At 40.4% G+C, this 22,625-nt stretch overlaps 1 protein-coding gene across 2 annotated transcripts in view; it reads right to left on the reverse strand.

The window, feature by feature from the left end:
• ELP4 (elongator acetyltransferase complex subunit 4) overlaps nucleotides 1-22,625 on the reverse strand; it is a 371,616-nt gene that overhangs the window by 225,150 nt on the left and 123,841 nt on the right. For both annotated transcript variants that reach the window (XM_089673478.1, XM_089673477.1), the window contains exon 5: nucleotides 17,257-17,390. In XM_089673478.1, the coding sequence (XP_089529604.1) occupies nucleotides 17,257-17,390 (134 nt within the window). The remainder of the gene's footprint in view (nucleotides 1-17,256; nucleotides 17,391-22,625) is intronic.

Genomic DNA, 22,625 nt, shown 5'->3' on the forward strand with positions numbered 1-22,625 from the left:
CTTTCTCAAAGAGACTTCGGGAGTTAATAAGGAATAACTCCAGAGTGTAAAAGTTGATGCCATCAATAACCAATTCTGAACCATCTGAAAACAAGTGTGCTGAATGTCTTGACTCTAAGGAAAGCACATTGCTGTGGGAGGTGATATCTGCACAGCGGGTGTAACAGAAAAGAAAGGGTTATAGGTGAAGGTGTCGGAAACTTCGATTACTTAATTATATCAAGCCTGCCTCACAATAGAGTATGTAATGAATCCACCATTGCATTTAAATAGTAATCACAGATAATTAACACATAGTTAATGAGCTGCTATCCCAAGTACACCTGATCATTATACCTCTGAGCCCATAGTTTGTCACCGCTGAGAGCAGACTCAAAATAAATGATAAACTAACTCACTGCAGTCTGTGTACACATGGTACGTACATATTCACGGGCACAGTGCAGATGTGTGTGCCAGAAAGAACAGCAAATGTAAAACCTCTTGTGTCCTATGTACTTTTCATTAGATGTATACTTTATTTTATCATCATCTTAAAGGGAATTTCATTTTCACATATTTTTTTATGTTTGGGACTAAAAACAAACGTAAAATGTTGTAAATTAATTTTTCATGTTTACCATCTGCTGCCTGCATGTGGTGCTCGAGGCTTTCCTAAGGCTCTTTCTGTAGATTCTGTGCTTAACAGACCCAATGAAAAGACACACCTTCACCTACTTCTTACAAGAACTCTGCATTGAGTAGGCTGCCATTGCTGGCCTCTCTATCACAAAATGCTAGTTCCCAGGCCATCCAAAGGCTTTAATTCCTTCTGTGTCACTGACCTGGAAGAATGCAGATCTAGATATCCTGACTTCATCCTGAATGTTTGTTCCATGTCAAAGTCTCAAAGGATTGAAGCCCTAGCAAGAACAAAAAGCCTTGTCTGTAGCATTTTCAGAATTTATTCAGCAATGGCAGCCTACACATTTCTCTCAGTTCGGTTTCTTTTAGTCGATTCACACACATTGCCAAAAAAAGCATGCAGGCAATGTTGGGCTTTCTTATCATTTGTGGTATGGAAATCCAAACAAGCATTCTCAGCCCTGGCTGCTAGATTACAGGACTCCATCTAGCACTGACTGCCACTTTCCCCCCCCCTCAACATGCATAAATATTCCTAGGAAGACAATATTTCTGGCTTGTCTCCCAAGAAGGAAAGATATGTTGGGAGATGCAGTTCTGGGGGATGCCTACATCAATAGGATCTTAAAGGCTAAGCTCACCTTTAGTAACATGTTATACCCATATTTAGGGTATCAAATGCAACATGTTACTATGCAGCACCCCCTTTCACCTTCCAAACCCCCCAACTCACTCTGTCACAGCCAGTGGGGGAATACTCTCCCTGCATCCGCCGTTACATTTTAAAAATGGTGTGGCTGCTGACACTAGTCATTCACAGAGATTTGTGAGCAAGGTAACTACAAGTCCCCTCTGCCACTGCGGTAGACAGCTTCTCAATGAAGTACTGCAGAAGCACATTTTTCATTATTTTCTTTATTACTATTTTTCCATTTTTTTTTTATTGGTTGCACACAATTTCATATACTGTTTGCGATTAGGATTACAGATTTATAGTATGAATAAAGAAAGTGGGTGATTTAATACATTCACTTTTATTGATACGGTTAGAAGTGATTGCGCACCTTTTGGAGTACTATAAACATGCTGTATGTACTCACTTAGGTGGATGCCACATTGGTCCGATGCTGCATCTGTCCCCCGCCACTTCTAAGACCAAGAGATCAAAGACTGCTGATCAATCGATTCTTGAGTCTTCAATGAGCAGAAAGACGGTGACTGGCAGTCATTGGCTCTCTGCTCTGTCCCTTCAGCGCTTACTGATGTGCTGGGCTGGGGAGAGGGTGGGCGCGGTTTGCTGAGAGGCTGAGCCAACTGTGGGTCAGGAATTTGGGTAATGACATTAAAGTCAGGATCCCTCCAGGGGCTGGAGTGATTCAATGACGGCAGCCAACAGCGGACTTTAGCCCGCTGTTGGCTGACTCCGAGTCACAGGAGTACAGAAATAAGTGTACTCCTGTGACCCTCAAGAGAAGTAGGGCCAAAATAGCTTTGGCCCCATTTCTCCTTTTAACTTCCAGCAGTTGTATCTAAAACAATTTATAATGGTGATGATGTTACAGGGAGTAATAACATTTCTTGTTACAGGAACAAGAGAAATGAAGAATTAATGTTGACACATGATCTAGAGGAGGAGAGGGAGGTTTGGGCATACGTTTGAGTGATGCCTGGACATACTGTACACTTTAAAGTATAAATTAAGGCAAAACCTTTTTTTTTTTAGTATTCGTTATAGTGGTGAAGGATTAGAACAGTTGAAAGTTGTTTTTTTTCCACTATCTGTGCCCCCATTAAGCCACACTCTTATTTGGCCTGTTTATTGTTATTATTAAGAGTGAAAATTAAAGATAATCCGGGTTGTCACCAGCACATGAATAGAGGGGAATCTTCCAATGGGGACACTAGTTCTGGTGATAACCAGGAATTCTCTCACGTTGGAGGGATTTCCTCTCGTGTCCTGTGTAGGCTATGGGACAGGAAGTAAAGGAAAATCTTTACAGAAGGCAAACAATTCACAGGGGTTATAATCCTCTGTTACTATATTCAAAATAAAAAAAAAAAAAAAAAAAAAAGGTTTTGCCTCTGGTTCTACTTTGATTCACCAAAAAGAGTGACCTACTGTATCTTGAAAGTAGTTACTGAAGGGTCCAACAACAGACAGGTATCAGCTCAAACACTACAAGGGGAAAGACTGAAAGGGCAATGTTTATGAGAGACACTTCCCGATACTGAATGGGCAGAAACAGGACACAATAAGGATCCATAATAAGTTGCTGATAAGAGTCAACAATCTATCAACCTACATCTGTTTTTCAGAGTAATTAATCTCCACCATGCATCTCTCTCTGCAGACAGCAAATGCTCTTATGGCCCTCGATAGAAGTTCATAAACGCTCCAGTATGTACTTATATTTTCTGTAGAACTCTGGTTTCTAGATACATTTGGCTAAAGCAGCTTAAATAACAGTTCCTAATGGAGTCCACCTCCAGATAATAAGCCTATTTGTCATATCTTTGATAAACTAACCTTTCATAAATGCTTAGAAACTGTATCAATAAGGAAGTCGAAGACTTGCCTGTAGCCTAGATACTCCCTTGCCGACTCGTGTTTTATCAGTTACTAGAGTGCTGGCCCAAAGGATAAAAGTTAATTAGCTTAGAACTATTGTTAAAACGAAGAGATGTTTGGTTACAAAGTGGTCCAGTAAATGGGACACAACACGATGGATTAGGCATTTATTTTCCCATGTTTCTAAAGTGTCCTGTGCTTCTATGCCTCTCTGTGCTTTCTGTATCGTAATATGTTCCTCTCCAGTTCAAAACAAACCAGTATGTTTCTGAATTAGGTAACTAAAACCACCTTCGTAAGAATGAGATCTGCGATAATTACTATGCGTATTAAAAAATATTCTATAGTCGATTTGTAAGGCAAGATATTGTTTAAAATATACAGAGCTGAGGTCATTCAACACAACTACTTCATTTTTACTATTTTCCTTACAAATCGAAAGCAGATTAAAGCAACCCTGTACAAATTTAAAAAAAAAATTTGATATATTTATATTTCTATGGCGCTTTTCTCCATGGGCACCAATTATATTGGTGTTGGGACAAACAGTAGGTGATGCAGTCATCTTGGGGGTGCTTTTAGACAGGAGCCAACTAACCTAGCAGCATGTTTTGGAGCATGGGGAGGACACTGAAGTACCAGGAGAAAACCCACACAAGCATAGGGAGAACATGCAAACTCCATGCAAATAATTTCCCGGAAATTAGGTCACTGTGCTCCACCAACCACATTGCTTTACAGCGAGTCAGTCAGAAGCATTACGTTTCACATGGGGGTATGCTTAGCGCTATATATAAAACAACAATAAAGTGGTAGTTAACTCTGTATGTACCTACAGGTAAGCTTACAATAAGGTAAATAATTACCTGTAGGTACAATGAAAACCTCCTAAACATGCCCAGCGCATGCGCAGTGAGGCTCTGCATTCAGAGCACATAGAGTGTGCTTTGGAATGCAGAGTGCCGTGCCATGATATCATTTCGACTCAGACATTCAAACGTCCAGAGCCCGCAAACCCGGAAGGAAAACTGAAAGGTAAGTTTATCATAATGTGCTAGTATACAGTACATGCTAGCACATTATGGCATAAACCTGTAGGGGGACCAGATTTTTATATTTGCTACCTCTTTAAGAGAGTCATCTACATGGGATTCTGTAGCCCTGCATTGGTGGGTCTTATACTAACCTTTTCTTTACTACCCCCTTTGCTTCATTAGCCACTGGGAGCAAAGGAAATACCCACTGCTTTCAGATAAGGAGGAGAACGTGACTTAGGGCTCATGTACACGGGGTGTTTGGAAAACTCTTCTGAACGATGGAAACTGACTGTTGGAAAACGTAGGTTAAAAAATGTCAGTATAGGCGCGTTTGCATACCGCGTTTATGTGCGTTTAGAAGTAGTTTTAAAAGATAACCTCAGGAGACCTTCCAAATGCCCAGAATGCACTGAAAAATAGTAAAAAAATAACTATTTCAGACATTTTGAGAGGAATAGAGAGAGCAGAAGCAGAGAGAGCGGTATGTGTTGAGATTACCTGTTTTTTCTGGTTGTATTCACTATGGATCTCATCATGAGCATAATGCAACACGTACTACCATTTTTTCCTTCATGCAAAACCTGGAACCGACTGCGCTGGTGTACCGGGTCCATTTGAATACATGGAAAATGCTTTGCATGCATTTCTGATGATGAAAAAAGGCTCTGGACAGCATCTGGACATGGAACAGTTAAAAAAAGCTTCTAAACACAAACACTTATAAACGCGGTTAACCGTGTTTACAAGAGTTTGGCGTTTGAAACGCCAGTAAAATCTACTTCTGAATGCAAGTTTGGTGCGTTCAAAAAAACTACTGTAAACTCAACTGCTTGTAAACGACTGTGTGTACATGGACATAGGAAAACATTAGGGAGAGTTCAGGGGATGCTGGGAAAAACGCTGAACAGCTCCTGAATGTCAGTTTAGGAGCTGCAGTGTACATGAGCCCTTACTCCATGGGATAACTGTTTAGTGACCAGCCCAGCCCTGTCACATGGGGGCAGCCAGAGGTAGCAGAGGGCTACCTCTGCGCAGTTCTAGCCACTGGGGTGGGGGGGTGTGAAGAAGAGGTGAAAATGTTAAACTGAATGGTTTTGGCTTACTAGGGGGTGTGTCGAAACTTGGTAGAGAGGCTTCCCCATAGTGATTAAGGGTTCCACTCTGCAGCATGCTGGAAGGGGGCAGGCTTTTCTGCTCAGGATCTGGCTGCTTTAGAAAAAAATTAAAGATTTTGCAGACCTTTTTGTTTTAATGCACCTAGAAGGCATATAGCGAATTAAAACTAAAAGATCAAATAGCATTTAATTCTCTGCTACTCTCAAAAGGTTTGTGCTGAGCTTGTATTTTATTTATTGTGACCAGCTTAGTGTGATGTGCTAGGAGAAAATGGCCGCACACAAGTCCATGTACGTCTGACATTTATGGGAAAGAGGACAGATTTGTTTTTTTTCATGTAAATAAATCACTGTACCTGGATTACATTGTGGTTGTGTTATGTGGCTGTTCAAATTCAAATGCTGCTTAAAAGAGCATCTTTTTTTTTTGTATTTGTAGTATATGGAACCACCATGGTTAAATATATCCAGTTTTCCAAAAAACTGTGGAGTGAGCCCGTGGGAAGGTTAGGGGCAGTATGAACACCGCGCTGTGCATCTGCCACCACCTCAAACGTAATCAGTGTATGTGAAGGTGAGGGAGATGTATGATCTCCCATTATTCATATGGTTAGGCTCCAGGCTAAGTCACAGATGCGTCCTGACCTTTTTTTTGGCAAAAGAAATGTTTCTGATGACATATATGTGGTCTTCATTAAATAACTAGCTGTGGACAATCAACAAATGGCAAATAGTTGATAACAAGGCAGCATGAAAAGAACACACTATTAGAGGGCAACATTTGAGAAAAAAAACAAAACAACAAAAAACAGGTATATGGAAGGTTTATCGTTAAGGCAGATCCACCTAATCACACAATAAGGGGCAATTTTCATGGTGATTTAAAAAATGAATATTGTGGACACAAAGGGGGGGGGGGGGGGAGGTTACTAAAGCTGGTTCACTCAGAATCTGGTGCAGCTGTGCGTGGCAGCCAATCAGCTTCTAACCTCAGCTTGTTTAATTAAGCGTTGACAATAACACCTGGAAGCTGATTGGTTTCTATGCAGAAGTGAGCCTGAATTTGCACTCTCCAGCTTTAGTAAATAAACCCCAAAGTGTCTGGAAGGGGGAGCATGTGAAACACAAATGAGGGAGGATTCGGCTCAGTCAGAAAAGGTAAAGGAAGTTTTTCTTTAGGCTTGTGCATTACATAGAAACAGGATTTGGTAGTTAGACTGCCATACAGGAGCCTTTAATTGTACTTTTACATCTGTGATTGTTGTGATTGGCCATCACAGCAATCGCAAGGCACAGGGCCACTCCAATCAGCTCTGTGCCTTTTGCTGATGCTCACTACTGTCTAAAGACAACAAAAGGAAATGCATTGTGTGTGCCTGGACATGCACACTAAGGTAAACAAAAAGGCTGTTTTTAAGCGGCCTGCCAGAAGTGCTCCCCCTAGTTGCCATTTTAATTCAATGATTGGCAAAAGGATGGATAAACAACAGGTGTACATTTACACAAAAAACCTGGTATGCATTTCCCACCGTAGCTAGCAAACCAATACCAATTTCATATGAAATGCAGCCCCTTCTAATTTGCATGGCTTTATGCTGCACCAAGTAGTGTATACTTTCAATTATCCCTCTGCCACCTTTGCTCTAGTATGCAGGTATGACTAAATGTCGCATAGAGATGAACTGAAAAGCTGAAATTAAAGATTTATATTGTAAAGCGCGGCGCAAACTGTTGGCGCTATATAAATCCTGTATAATAATAATATACCAAATGCTGTACATTACCTGTACTGACTTTTTAAACATACACATGAGTGTGTGCAAACGGTTTAAAAATATTGCTCTATGTATAGTGATACTGATACGTGTAAAGGAACGAAGGATATGCTCGAACTGGAGAGAGTCCAGAGAAGGGTAACAAAGCTAATAAGGGGACTGGAGGAACTGCTCCATGAGGACCGACTGCAAACACTAACCTTATTCTCCCTGGAGAAGATGATTACAATATAATACAATATAAATCTTTAAATGGGGACTGTATTATTGGGAGAAAACAATTTAATCTAAGATCTCTAAAGAAGACATGTAGCCACACAATGAAGTCACACGAAAGGTGGTTTAATCTTCAACTGTGTAAGTGGTTCTTTACTGTAATAGCGGTATGGATGTGGAACTCCCTTCCACAGTTGGTGGTGTTAGTGGATTATTTGGATAAAGTAAAAAAACTTTTAGATGTGTTTCTTAGTGAATGCAGTGTACAGGGATATGGAAAATGGTAGTGACATGACAAACATACACACACATGCAGGCTGAACTGGATGAACCAGTGTTTTTAAGTCAACCTTACCAACTATCTAACGATGTAAATGGAGGCACCAGTATTTTTTTTAGTGTTACCCTCTGACTGCTGTTAAAGCTGCTATTCGTATATTTAAATACTATGCAGAATGTCTGCTTTAGCCATTGTACAGAGTACGGATGGGCTCTCCTACTCCCCCCACTGCAACATATACGCACAAACACAAACAAGCATGCACACACATACATACACAAAAAACACACACAAAAAACACACGCACAACAGTAGACACTCATAGGGCTTCTAAAGAAGGATAACAGTAATAATAAAGCTATTTTATTGAACTGACATTTTGGTGGATCACAGCATCCATTGGAAGTCCTATGCATGTCTATTATATTCTTCTGTATATTAGCATTACTGTGTGGAGCTCCAAGGCATTGTATCAGATTGGGTACATATATAGTTTCTATTCATGCATTTTTTTCCCAATTAAAAACTGTGTTCTTAATGTATGTAAATTTTAGTAGTTTTTGTAGTTTCGCATTAAAGATGTAAAAAGCCTTAATTTAAACTGTAAATAACTTCACAATGATTTGCACCAGAAATGTAATTTTTGTATTGTTATTACAGAACAATTATATATTATATTTATAAAGTGTAATTACAAGCTGTCTCACTTTCCCGACTATAAATTGTTGCTTATCATAATGTTGATAAAAAGCCAGCTTTTTTTTTTTTCCACTATGCTCATTATCACCAAGCTACACTCGGTTAATAATGTCCGCTTTATATAAGCCACACCCACTTTTTGTTACAGGACACTATGCAACTCACAATGCCCCTCCATGTGTGGATTGCCATGAACCAAAAGGTGACCATTCTAAATTCGCTAATTATACACACAGGCTCTTTTTCTTGATTATATTTTCCTTATCCACTTATCTTACAATAACTCTAATTTTGTACAGTCTCTGGAGATATCAAACACCAACAGTGCAAAGAAAGTTCGCAGACCATGTGATCTTTGCAATTAATTTATTTCACATGAGCAAGTAGGGGGAAGAGCTGCTTTTTTTTTTTTTTTTTTACTTAAAGTGGTCGTAAAGACCACTTTAGAATTTGTACCTACAGGTAAGCCTATAATAAGGCTTACCTGTGGGTACAGCGAATATCTCCTAGACTTGCGGTGTTTACAAGATATTCACGTTGGATGTAGCTGGTGAGGTCACCAGTACCTATGCCATCCCTTCAGATCTCTGAGCCATAAACCGTGACTCGCATGCGCGGGTGTGACATCATCGCATACAGCGTATCCATTCAAAGGACCTGAGCCAGTGAACTCGGAAGGAAAACGGGTGAAGATGAAAGCCTTGTCAGTGGTGACTGTGCACTGCTGGAGGGCTTAGTTCTAAGGTAACTATTTCATAACGTGCTAGTATTTTTTGTATTTAAACGGCCACGGTTTACTAAATGGCCATGGTTTACTACCGCTTTAAACGGTAACTCTATTTTCATGGGGAAAAAATTTCAAATAAAAAAAAATAACTAGATAGCACAATTCCACTGTGGGCAGCATAAGCATTATGGTTGTCCTCAAAGGGCCGGTTGTATCTGTAAGACTAGATGTCAGAGCACCCTACCTCTCCTTACATCACGGTGTACCTGCCTTATCTTGTGCTGCTGTCGGGAAGAAACTGGGGGCAGGCCTGGGAAGCAGAAAGTGCAGCGTCTGGAGGGGGACCAGAGGAGAGCTGGACTCAGCTGAATGCTGAGACCAGGGGAAGTGGAGACAAGGGGTTGTTGTGGTTGCACAGAGAGGTGCAGGATCTGAACGAGGAGTTTTGTCCTCCTCTCTGCTGCTGAAACAAGGTGGGGGTGGGGGCAGAGAGCTGTGAGGGCCATAAGAAATACAGTGGATATAAAAAGTATACACACCCCTGTTAAAATGTCAGGTTTCTGTGATGTAAAAAAATGAGACAAAGAGAAATAATTTCAGAACTTTTTCCACCTTTAATGTGACCTATAAACTGTACAACTCAATTGAAAAACAAACAAATCTTTTTAGGGGGGGAAGTAACCATAAAAAAATAAAATAATGTGGTTGCATAAATTTACACACCCTCTTATAACTGGGGATGTAGCTGTGTTCAGAATTATGTAATCACATTCAAAATCATGTTAAATAGGAGTCGGTACACACCTGCCATCATTTAAAGTGCCTCTGATTCACTGCAAATGAAGTTCAGCTGTTCTAGTATGGACTTTTGTCTGGACTTTCAGCCAGACTAACTGTGTAGTAGGTCTTTCCTGACATTTTCTTAGTTACATCCTACAGCAAAAGCCATGGTCCGCAGAGAGCTTCCAAAGCATCAGAGGGTTCTCATTGTTAAAAGGTATCAGTCAGGAGAAGGGTGCAAAAGAATTTCAAAGGCATTGGATATACTATGGAACACTGTGAAGACAGTCATCGTGAAGTGGAGAAAATATTTAGCAACAGTGACATTACCAAGAACTGGACGTCCCGCCAAAATTGATGAAAAGACGAGAAGAAAACTGGTCTGGAAGGCTACCAAGAGGCCTACAGCAACATTAAAGGAGTTGCAGCAATATCTGCCAAGTACTGGCAGTGTGGTACATGTGACAACAATCTCCCATATTCTTCATATGTCTGGGCTATGGGGTAGAGTGGCAAGACAGAAGCCTTTTCTTGCAAAGAAAAAAATTCCAAGCCCCAATAAATTTTGCAAAAGCACATCTGAAGTCTCCCAAAAGCATGTGGGAAAATGTGTTATGGTCTGATGAAACAAAAGTTGAACCTTTTGGCCATAATTCCAAAAGATATGTTTGGTGGCAAAAACAACACTGCACATCACCAACAGAACACCCACAGCGAAGCATGGTGGTGGCAGCGTCATGCTTTCGAGCTGTTTTTCTTCAGCTGGAACTGGGGCCTTAGTTAAGATAGAGGGAATTATGAACAGTTCCAAATACCAGTCAATGTTGGTACAAAACCATCAGGCTTCTGAAAGAAAGCTGAACATGAAGAGGAACTTCATCTTTCAGCATGACAACAACCCAAAGCATACATCCAAATCAACATGTGCCATGCTGATAGACTCATACCCAAAAAGACTGAGTGCTTTTTTTTTTACTTCTATCCACCTAAAAGATTTCAGTTTGTTGTTCAACTGAGTTGTACAGTTTATAGGCTACATTAAAGGTATAAAAAGGTCTGAAATTATTTATCTTTGACTCATTTTTTTACATCATAGAAACCTGACATTTTAACAGGGGTGTATATACTTTTTATATCCACTGTAGCTTGGCGGGCTGGATTCGCCCACGGGGATTGTGTTGGACACATGTGACATACACAATTTTTACACAAGTAAAGTTGTTACTGAATGTTATTAAAAATTACCTTTCCTTTTCAATCTGCAGCTCTATAATTTTCTGTAAAATGCAATATGGCAACCTGGAGGCGTTCTGTACACAAATGGTGTACAGAAACCCCCCCACCATCCCCAAAACATAACTTCCTGCTTGTGTGATTGGCTCACGGATTTTCCAGAAGTCTGTACTAAGATAAAAGTCAGATTTTAGGCATCCCCTGCAACATAAATGTAATTTTTGGTGAGATCATACCAAAGGGAAATCACATCTAAAAGGAAGCAGACCCTACAACTTTCCTCATTAGAGCCCTGCAAATGCAACACATGATTGATAATTATAAAATCACTCACATTTACATTCATTTTGCACATGGACACAAGCAAACAACTATTTCTTCAGAACAACGAAAAGTAGGAACCCGCAAAAAAGATTGTTAAAATCCCTGTAATGTGCATAAATCACCCAGAGGGGAATTTTTTTTTCTGAACAAGGACTTACTCTTTAAAAACAATAACATTGATGTGATTTGGCAAGGCTAGCACAAGCCCTATTGATTCAAGAGTATATTTTATATACACTTTTTTCACTGAAAATGTGAAGATCTGATATTCTAGGCTTTACCAAACATAGCATTTTAAATATACAAACAAAAGATGAAAAAATAACCCTGAAACACGTCACTAAGTAGTTTTCTTTAGCTTCTAGGTAAAACTGAAGAACAATTATTTTGTTAGAAGGCATCCAGCTTTTGGGATTGTCCAGTATCCTGCTATGTACAACACACCCAGAACAATGAAAGCTCATCTTGTTTTAGGAGTGACTTTACATTGTAAAGCCTGCCTTGCAGCTTACCAGGATCCAATAGGCCACTTTGAAATGCGGGAGTAAACTGATGTTCCTCTTCCTTACTCCCCAGGACAAGCCAGGAATTAGGACCACTTGTGGATTTAGCACCACAGACTAATTTGCTACCTTTATTTGTTGTGATTGCAAATCAATCTTCTTATTGTCATTCTACCTGAACAGAAAACAGAAGGTCACTTAGCCTAATTTGCCAGTGTGTCCTTCTGGTGGGGAGTGACAAGATAAAAGCTCCCTATGGGGTTAGAAGCATACAGAGTATATACCTGGCTAAGTAATGATGGTAAGCAAACAAGTCATATCGGCAATTCCATACATTGATAGGGTTTTCTTTAACATGCATCCTTCTAGATGAGATTTCTACACCTCTATTGACAGCCTTTCTGTATAATAATCCACTGACGAGAAAAAAAAACCCCTGATACAATTTGAAAAATACCTTCTGTTCTTAGAAGACTTTGCTGTGCTACATACCAGTTCCCTTTGGGATATTTTGATTCCTTGGTACCTTCCCAACATAGCCTGTATGGTTATACTGTCTTCTAGGGTCCCAAGACCTACTAAATAAAAACTTTATTTTCTGTACATCGCACTGATGAATAGCAAAAAATCTGACACAGCTTATGCATCTGGCCAATGGGACATAAAATAGTGATGTGTGTAACTCTGTCCACTGTCCTGAAATGAGAAATAATTCTTTATTTTTGGGATATGTTAAGTAAAAAGACGTGTGAATACCTTCTGTTTTGGGAAGGCTTTACTGTGCAAAACATTAAAGTAGAACAAAAGGCAAACTTTTTTTTTCATTTTGAATAGAAGAGGAGAGGGTTATAACCCCGGTAAGTTTTTTTTTTATACCATCAGGACCTGTCAGTGTCCTTCGTACAACTAGCCCAGAGGTACACGTTTGCTTTTAAATCTCAGCTTACACAGAAAGTTATCAGTAAGTCAGAAAATCTTTTGTGATTGTTACAAGGGTGATCCTCCTTTAGGGTAGTCCTAAGCAACTTAGCCCTTGTTCATGCCTCCATCAGGGTTGGGACTGGATCATTTCTGTTCCTTCTTAGCAGTCCTTCAACGAGTATCTCTAGGCAAAACATTTTTTGGTCATATTAGGGAACACTTTTGTTAGGTTTTTAGGGCTGCCTATGTTCCTACTGAGAAGATTCATTATCTCCTTATAAGTCCTAGTGACCATTCTTCCAATGGTGATACCTATTCCGGTGCTAACTGTTTATGAGGGATTTCCCTTCACTTTGGAGAAAATTCTGTTCACTTCCTGTTGTGTCTCAAGGACAAGAGGTTTAGGCTCCTATCACATGGAGTGGGTACCGTTTAGATCAGCGGGGTATCTATCCGAGGGAGTGGGAGGATGACAGGTCCATGTCCGGTTTATGCAGAGTGGACACAGACAGAGCCCACTCTGTTCTTTGAGCAGTTAGGTGTAAAAGGACTCCGCTGTCCATTTACACCCAACTGCCCTCTGATCCATTAAGATGGAGGGGGGTCGATCCCCTTCCATTTATTTTTAGGGGACCGGATTGGATGCATGAAGATGTAAACAGACACATGTCCAGAGGTTCCAAGTCCAGAGGGTCTAATCAGGCAAAAATGGACAGGCGGTCCTGACCAGACCATCGTGTGAAAGGGGTCTTTGGGAAATTTACCTACCTAGACACAGAACATGAAACAAATCTAGATCACATGATAAACAAATCCCAAAAAGATCTTTACCGCCATTCACCCAGATGTTGCTGACTAGTAACTCTCTTGGTCCACCAAGTACATTTCTTACATGATGAAGGGGGGGTCTGGCCTGGCCCCTGATACGTTTTGGATGTCTTTTAGTGCAAGCCAATAAATCAATTTGGACTCTAATTGTTTGGTTTGGAGCACCTTCTATTGATACATGTACAGGTTAACCCCATCTGTTGAGGCTAACTTAACCTGAGCCAGTGAGCTCTTTTTGGTCTTCTTACAATTTTATATCAACGAAGACTAAGCCCCAGCACCTCTTGGATGCTTTTCTCTTCATCATAGTTACAAAAAAAATCTGATAGGTCTTCTACATCTACTTCTGACTAGAGATACAGGACACTGCTGCACTCCAAGCTCATAATGCGTTTCTCAGATCCGCATGCTCTCGACAGGGAGCAGTGAGGATTTTTCCATTCACAAATTATATAAAACTGTATTGAAGGCCTTAGATAAGGCTGTTTCTGGGATATGTGTGGAAAGGTTTATCTGTAAGTGCAGTTAACAGGCTTAATGTTATTTACTATTAAAATAAAATCCTTAAAACCCTTCTCCATTTCCCTAGGGTGTACAGATTGCTTTATTTACTGACCGGAGAAGGTCTAACAGAACGGATGATGGAAATCGCTGCGACCTTTGTCCATGTCCTCCGCTGCCTGTAGTGTTGCCAAACAGCCCTTTCCATGCTGTTTGCATTAAGGGTAAAAAGGTAAATACTTAGCACTAAACATGTTTGCTTTAGCTGCCAGAAGGGCTTATGAACGAGCCTCCCACCACCTCCAAACACACACATGTATCAAAGGCTACACGTACGTGTCAGTTCCTGGGCCCTGTCTTCCCTACAAGGACTGGAAACATTATGGATGTTCTCTATTTAACTGATAAATCTTTGTTAGAGATAAATAGAATAGGCAAATATTTATAATATGGAGGAAGATGGCACCAATCACTCAATTATATAGGCCGACTGAGGCTGGCCACAAATGTCACAATCTTTTGTTTACAATCTCATTTCTTTATGTATTTATTATAAAACACTTTCATGCAGCTTAGAAGAATAATAATTTAGCAGTGATTGCATGTCAAAGGTTTTAAAGCTAGCCATCTAGAAAAAGCCATATACTGCATGGAGTTTGCATGTTCTCCCTGTGCACATGCTGGGTACTCTGGTTTCCTCCCACACTCCAAAGATAGGCTGGTAGGATAATTGGCTCCCGTCTAAACTGACCTTAGGGACAGTTCACACTGCATGAGTTTCAGTATGCTTTTTTATCTGCATCCAAAACGCACAGAAAGTAAGTTATAGTTGTCATAGTTCACATCAGTGCTTGCAGTTCCAGTGTGTTCCAGTTGCATAAAAAAAGTAGAACAGACTGCATTTTTCCTGCACAGAGCTGTACTCGAACACGGTAAAACGCACCAGAATACACCAAAAACGCACTGGAATGCACATGTCCCTATTTAAATTGAAGAAAAAGAGAGGGGAAAAATTAACCGGAAAGCATAAAAACCGCACTGGAACGAGTCCAAAACACATAAAAATGCACCAAAAATGCGTCAAAAACACGCATGCGGGAAGGCATCCAGAACGCATCTGGACTGCGTTTATATAGTGTGAATCAGCCCTCAAAGCGGTTCTAAAGGTTGAACGTTTTTTATCTTAATGCATTCTCTGCATTAAGGTAGAAAACTTTTTGTGTCCAGGATCCTTCCCCCCCCCCAGTCCCTTCTTATACTTACCTGAGCCAAATCTTGATCCAGCACTTTGCACGAGAGCAGCAGCTCTCTCTCTCCCATCTCATAGGCTCAGAGACAGGAATGGGAGGCACACAAATGCTACCCAAACCTCTAAGCAAGCAGCCTGCTATAGTGGGCACTTGGCAGGGGGGAGGAGCCAAGAGCACCAGCAGGAGACCCGAGAAGAGGAGGAGTGGGAATGCTCTGTGTAAAGCCATTGCACAGAGCACGTAAGTATAACATGTTTGTCTTTGAAAATAACACGTTGTGTTATTTCTTTACCTTTTATTGACTTCAGACTTCAGTATTCAAAAGATTATGACTAGTTGTAATACAGGCACAGGTCTGGGGGAAGAAGGGGAAGTTGCGAGAGTCAGGAAAACATGCGCCACCCACATGGTAATGCCGACAACATTGTCTGTAAATGAAGTTAGTGTAGATGAAGATGCATGTAAGTGACCACTCTGTTCTAATACACGGGGCTTCTGTACACAATGGTTGCAGACATTTGCCAGCTGCCATATATGGGCCATCATTAAAGTGATTCTAAAGCCAAGACATTTTTTACCTTAATGCAGTCCCTGAATTAGGGTAAAAAATGTCCCTATAGCTGTATCACCCCATCACTTCCATAAATACTTACTTGAGTCCTATCTCAATCCAGCATTGTGCCCATCTGCAGCAGCTGCTTTCAATTAATCCTATTAGGAGGGAGCAGGACCAAACTGAGCCGCGCTGTGTGTGTCTATGGATGCACACAGCTCAGCTATGGAGTGAGGCCGTATTTGTGCACCTATAGCAAATTGCTTGCTGTGGGGGCACACACAGAAGAGGAAGAACCGTGAATGTCGGCGGGGAAACCCAGAAGAGGAGGTGCAGGGCCACTCTGTGCAATACCATTTTACAGAGTATAACATGTTTATTATTTTAATTTAAAAAGAAATACCTTACAACCACTTTGAGGGGAAATACAAGTCATATTATATACAAGGGTTTGGAAAATACTGGTATTAATACATTTCACAACCTAACTGGGCATCTGAAACATAAATAGAACTTAAGGTTGGTACAGGTAATCTTTTCTATACCCTTAGCATATAAAGATTGTGTTATGAAAATGTTACCAAATGCTATACAAAACTTAAAGTTATTCTAAAGGAAAGATTTGTTTTTTTTTTTAAATAAACATGTGATACTTACCAGATCTGTGCAATGGTTTTGTACGGAGCAGCCCTGGTCCTCTTCTTTTTGGGTCCCCCCCCGCCAGTGGTCCTGGTTCCTCCCTCCTGAGTGCCCACAATAGGCTCACTCCCGAACCGCACTCTGTGTGTTCATTCACACACACAGTATGGCTGGGCCCCACCCCACCCCTGCTCTCTCCTCATTGGCTCACTAGTAGTGAATGGCTCCTGCTGCTGTGTGAGCCAATTAGGAGAGAGAAACCCAGAAGAGCTGCTCATCTCATGCACATTGCTGGACAGAGATAGGGCTCAGGTAAGTTTAAGGAGGATACTGAGAGGGGAGCTGCACCCAGAAGGTTTTTCACCTTAATGCATGGAATGCATTAGGGTAAAAAACCTTGAGCCTTTCAAACCACTTTAATGCAGAATAGTATAATTATTCTCTGTGTGCATCACAATTGGCTTAAAAACAACACTAACTACTGTGAAGGCACCAGCTGGTCTGTTGAAACTGTATCAAATTCTTGGGTCAACCATAAATATTTGGTTCATCATCTTGGGTATCGCCTAATCTGTCAAACTCATTTGGCCATCATTGGAGGTGATCATGTGACGAGTGTTCTAGGCAGGTGGTATGGTACCTTATGAGTGCACTGTGGGTAGGCAGTTGTGAGGAAACGTACCTGAATGTTTCCTCCAGAGAGACCATCTGCGGAAGGTAGAATTTATGTGACTTCACAGACTGCAACATATCTGGACACATTGCTTTTGATATGTCATAGTAATGGCCAAACCTGGATGAAGCCATTGGAACAGACTGTGTCAGAGAGAAAAAAAAAGAAAAAAGCAAAATTAGTAAAATTAGACTGTATGGTAAAAACAGTAATACTACATTAAATGGGTTTTCATATACTAAAATACTGATTATCTGCTGAAGTTTGTTGGACTTCAGGAGTAAGCAAAACAAAATGGACATTGTTAAAGTTGATCTCCACAGACCTACAGTCAGGTCCATAAATATTGGGACATTGACACAATTCTAACATTTTTGGCTCTATACACCACTACAATGGATTTGAAATGAAACGAACAAGATGTGCTTTAACTGCAGACTGTCAGCTTTAATTTGAGGGTATTTACATCCAAATCAGGTGAACGGTGTAGGAATTACAACAGTTTGCATATGTGCCTCCCACTTGTTAAGGGACCAAAAGTAATGGGACAGAATAATAATCATAAATCAAACTTTCACTTTTTAATACTTGGTTGCAAATCCTTTGCAGTCAATTACAGCCTGAAGTCTGGAACGCATAGACATCCCCAGACGCTGGGTTTCATCCCTGGTGATGCTCTGCCAGGCCTCTACTGCAACTGTCTTCAGTTCCTGCTTGTTCTTGGGGAATTTTCCCTTCAGTTTTGTCTTCAGCAAGTGAAATGCATGCTCAATCGGATTCAGGTCAGGTGATTGACTTGACCATTGCATAACATTCCACTTCTTTCCCTTAAAAAACTCATTGGTTGCTTTTGCAGTATGCTTTGGGTCATTGTCCATCTGCACTGTGAAGCGGCGTCCAATGAGTTCTGAAGCATTTGGCTGAATATGAGCAGATAATATTGCCCGAAACACTTCAGAATTCATCCTGCTGCTTTTGTCAGCAGTCACATCATCAATAAATACAAGAGAACCAGTTCCATTGGCAGCCATACATGCCCACGCCATGACACTACCACCACCATGCTTCACTGATGAGGTGGTATGCTTAGGATCATGAGCAGTTCCTTTCCTTTGCCATACTCTTCTCTTCCCATCACTCTGGTACAAGTTGATCTTGGTCTCATCTGTCCGTAGGATGTTGTTCCAGAACTGTGAAGGCTTTTTTAGATGTCGTTTGGCAAACTCTAATCTGGCCTTCCTGTTTTTGAGGCTCACCAATGGTTTCTATCTTGTGGTGAACCCTCTGTATTCACTCTGGTGAAGTCTTCTCTTGATTGTTGACTTTGACACACATACACCTACCTCCTGGAGAGTGTTCTTGATCTGGCCGACTGTTGTGAAGGGTGTTTTCTTCACCAGGGAAAGAATTCTTCGGTCATCCACCACAGTTGTTTTCCGTGGTCTTCCGGGTCTTTTGGTGTTGCTGAGCTCACCGTTGCGTTCCTTCTTTTTAAGAATGTTCCAAACAGTTGTTTTGGCCACGCCTAATGTTTTTGCTATCTCTCTGATGGGTTTGTTTTGTTTTTTTAGCCTAATGATGGCTTGCTTCACTGATAGTGACAGCTCTTTGGATCTCATCTTGAGAGTTGACAGCAACAGATTCCAAATGCAAATAGCACACTTGAAATGAACTCTGGACCTTTTATCTGCTCATTGTAATTGGGATAATGAGGGAATAACACACACCTGGCCATGTAACAGCTGAGAAGCCAATTGTCCCATTACTTTTGGTCCCTTAACAAGTGGGAGGCACATATGCAAACTGTTGTAATTCCTACACCGTTCACCTGATTTGGATGTAAATACCCTCAAATTAAAGCTGACAGTCTGCAGTTAAAGCACATCTTGTTCGTTTCATTTCAAATCCATTGTGGTGGTGTATAGAGCCAAAAATGTTCGAATTGTGTCGATGTCCCAATATTTATGAACCTGACTGTAAATACACTGAAGAATGCTCTCCCAACTGTAAGCTTTCCCCCAGTATTAAACTAACAGAACAGTCATATTCTATAGAGCCTGACTTTCTGAAACTGCTGGACCTCTCTATTTTTGACTCAGTAAGCAAAAGTGGTGCAAGGTAAATGTTATCAGGACCTTTTAAAAGGTGGGTGCATTAGTGACCCACCAAATGTTGGCAATATGTCAAATAAAATTACCAGCATCACCAGCACACCACAATACAGGTTATGAGTCTTTATTTGTCAAAAAAGCCACACAATGTTTTGGATCCATCTATGGACCCTGGTTTCAGGAAACTGACCAAGGTGATGAGCCTGAAAAAGAAGCCCATTAATGGCTCCATTAAAATGTGTCTGGTGTGCTGGAGAATTTTCTCCTACTACTGTGTGTGTGTATATATATATATATATATATACACACACACACACACCATATTTACACACACTGTATTGGGACACCCTTTCAAATCATTGAATTCAGGTGTCCCAATCACCTCCATGGCCTCAGGTGTATAAAATCAAGCACCTAGGCATGCAGACGGCTTCTACAAACATTTGTGAAAGAATGGGTCGCTCTCAGGAACTCTGTGAATTCTAGTGTGGTACCGTGATAGGTTGCCAACTGTGCAATAACTCCATTCATGAAATTTCCTTGCTACTAAATATTCCACGGTCAACTGTTAGTGTCAGCCACAAAGTGGTAGGCCATGTAGAATGACAGAGCGGGGTCAGCGCATGCTGAAGTGCACAGTGCGCAGAAATTGCCAACTGTCTGCAGAGTCAATAGCTAAAGACCTCCAAACTTCGTGTGGTCTTCAGATTAGCACAACAGTGCATAGAGAGCTTCATTGAATGGGTTTCCATGGCCGAGTAGCTACATCCAAACCTTACATCACCAAGTGCAATGCAAAGTGTCAGATGCAGCGGTGTAAAGCACGCCACCACTGGACTCTAGAGCAGTGGAGACGTTCTCTGGAGTGAGGAATCATGCTTCTCTGTCTGGCAATCTGTTGGATGTGTCTGGGTTTGGCGGTTGCCAGGAGAACAGTACTTGCCTGACTGCATTGTGCCAAGTGTAAAGTTTGGTGAGGGGTTGTTTTCAGGGGTTTGGCTTGGCCAAGACATTTTGGACAATTTCATGCTCCCAACTTTGTGGGAACAGTTTGGGGATGGCCCTTTCCTGTTCCAACATGACTGTGTCCTGACATCAACCCGTTAGAACACCTCTGGGATCAATTAGAGAAGAGACTGCGAGCCAGGCCTTCTCTTCTGACATCAATGCCTGACTTCACAAATGCACTTCTGGAAGAATGGTCAAACATTCCCATAGACACCCTCCTAAACCTTGTGGACAGCCTTCCCAGAACAGTTGAAGCCGTTATAGCTGCAAAGGGCGGGCCAACTCAATAATGAACCCTACGGACTAAGACTGGGATACCTTTAAAGTTCATGTGTGAAGACAGGCGTCCCAATACTTTTGGCAATATAGTGTGTGTGTGTGTGTGTATATGAGTGTATATGTATGTATGTGTTTATATATATATTATATATATATATATATATATTTTTTTTTTTTTTCTTTTCAAATCAACAAAAGTATAAAGGAGCAGTTATTAGTATCTCAGAGTATTAGTAGTGATTCGTTATTAGTATTTTAGTATTAGTATTTTTAGCAGTGTTTCACAACTTCTTTTCAGTCAAGGTACCCTTTAAAATGCTGCACAATCTCAAGGCACCTCATTTTAAAATGTAAAAAAAACTATTCTACACTTCCACACTGGTACTGATTAGTATTGCATTGTGTTTCTCTCAATGTCTCTCCCTCACTCTGCTAAAGTGACCCCAGTGCTGATGGTGGGGGGAAGGGGAGGGGAAAATGAGGATGATGTGCATGCAACCAACATCCTCCTTATCAACTGATGATGTCATTGGTTGTCGGCAGTTAGAAGGTCATAAAAGTGCACAATGAAAACCTGTGTAAATAAAAGGCAGAATTGATCCACTTGCTGGCTTGTGTACAATTTTAAGGCATTTTGCAAAGGCACTCCTGAAGAAGCCTGAAGGTACCCCAGGAAGGCTATTTTAGAGTATTAACAGTAGTTAGACAACCTCAACCCTAATCAATATCTGATTGGCTTAAAAATAAATAATTTTCAAATTAATAAAAAAACAATTATTATCCAAATTAAAAATGATTAATTTGGAATTTATTGTATATGTACAGTAGAATATATATCATTTTATGGAAAGTTTTAAAACAAATATTTACAGTAATATCCTTCTAAACTGATGGTTGGAGGTTTCTAGGGCATATGGCTATATTGGTCTGTCCAATACAATAACTACACCAAAACTATAGCTGTTTTATCAGTTCAGAATCTTTTGGGTTATTTTTGAAAAATAATAGAAACTATTTTTCAGAATAAAATAAACCTCACCTCTCACACGAGATAACCTCAAACTTGTGTCGATAAGGTCAGACCACTAAAAAGAATTTCATAATTATGAAAAACATTGTAATTCTGTTCATCCAAATGTTTAATTCATGCAGATATATCATTCTGCACAACCAGGAAGATGACTCCACAGTTTCCTGGTTCAGGTTTGCATCTTTCTTTGTCATGACACTGATGACTCGCTGTTCAATGAGTAAGCAGGTGACACAGGAAGCTGCCAAGCTGAATAAGAAGATAGTGGAGTCAGCACCATGGCACTGTATCACTGGTGTGTTATCACAAGACTGGCAGAGCAGAATTATAATTTTTGACTTTACTTACACATACACCATGTGCAAACTGTTGGCGCTATATACAGTAAATCCTGTATAATAATAATATAGAAATAGAATGTCTTTATTTTACCATCTATTGAGTTCTTTGAGTTAAGTTTGTTTAGAGATTTTTTTTTTTTTAACTTTTACTACATTGCACGATAAGCAAACCATGAAAGCATATTTTAATAAGCCCAGCTTTTAACAATAGAAATCTCATAATGAATTAACACATTTCTGTTGTCATGCAGGCCTATTGCTGGTGTGGTTTGCATTCACAGTGGCATCATGGTGGTCAGAGCATGCGGTCCCCTGTAAAACCTAAACATAAATTTGTAAGTGTGCATTCATCATTAGGCAAACACTCTGCACGACAAACAAACCAGGACAAAAATGAACACGGAAACTTAAAAACAAAAGGCAGAAATGCTCTTCAATAAAAGTTTAGAGCTGATCATAAAACAACAAACCACCCCATGCTTATTTATTTTCTGCAAATTTCACTTTTTCCACCCTTCTCTGATTAACACATTCACTCCTATAAAAACCCATCTGACAACTTGGGTTAACAAATCTAAAACCAATTAAAAAAGGGTCTGTTTCTGGTCT

This window comes from Staurois parvus, unplaced genomic scaffold (assembly GCF_062004578.1).
Source record: "Staurois parvus isolate SC_StPar_1 unplaced genomic scaffold, SC_StPar_1.0 ptg000138l, whole genome shotgun sequence".
Lineage (NCBI taxonomy): Eukaryota > Metazoa > Chordata > Amphibia > Anura > Ranidae > Staurois > Staurois parvus.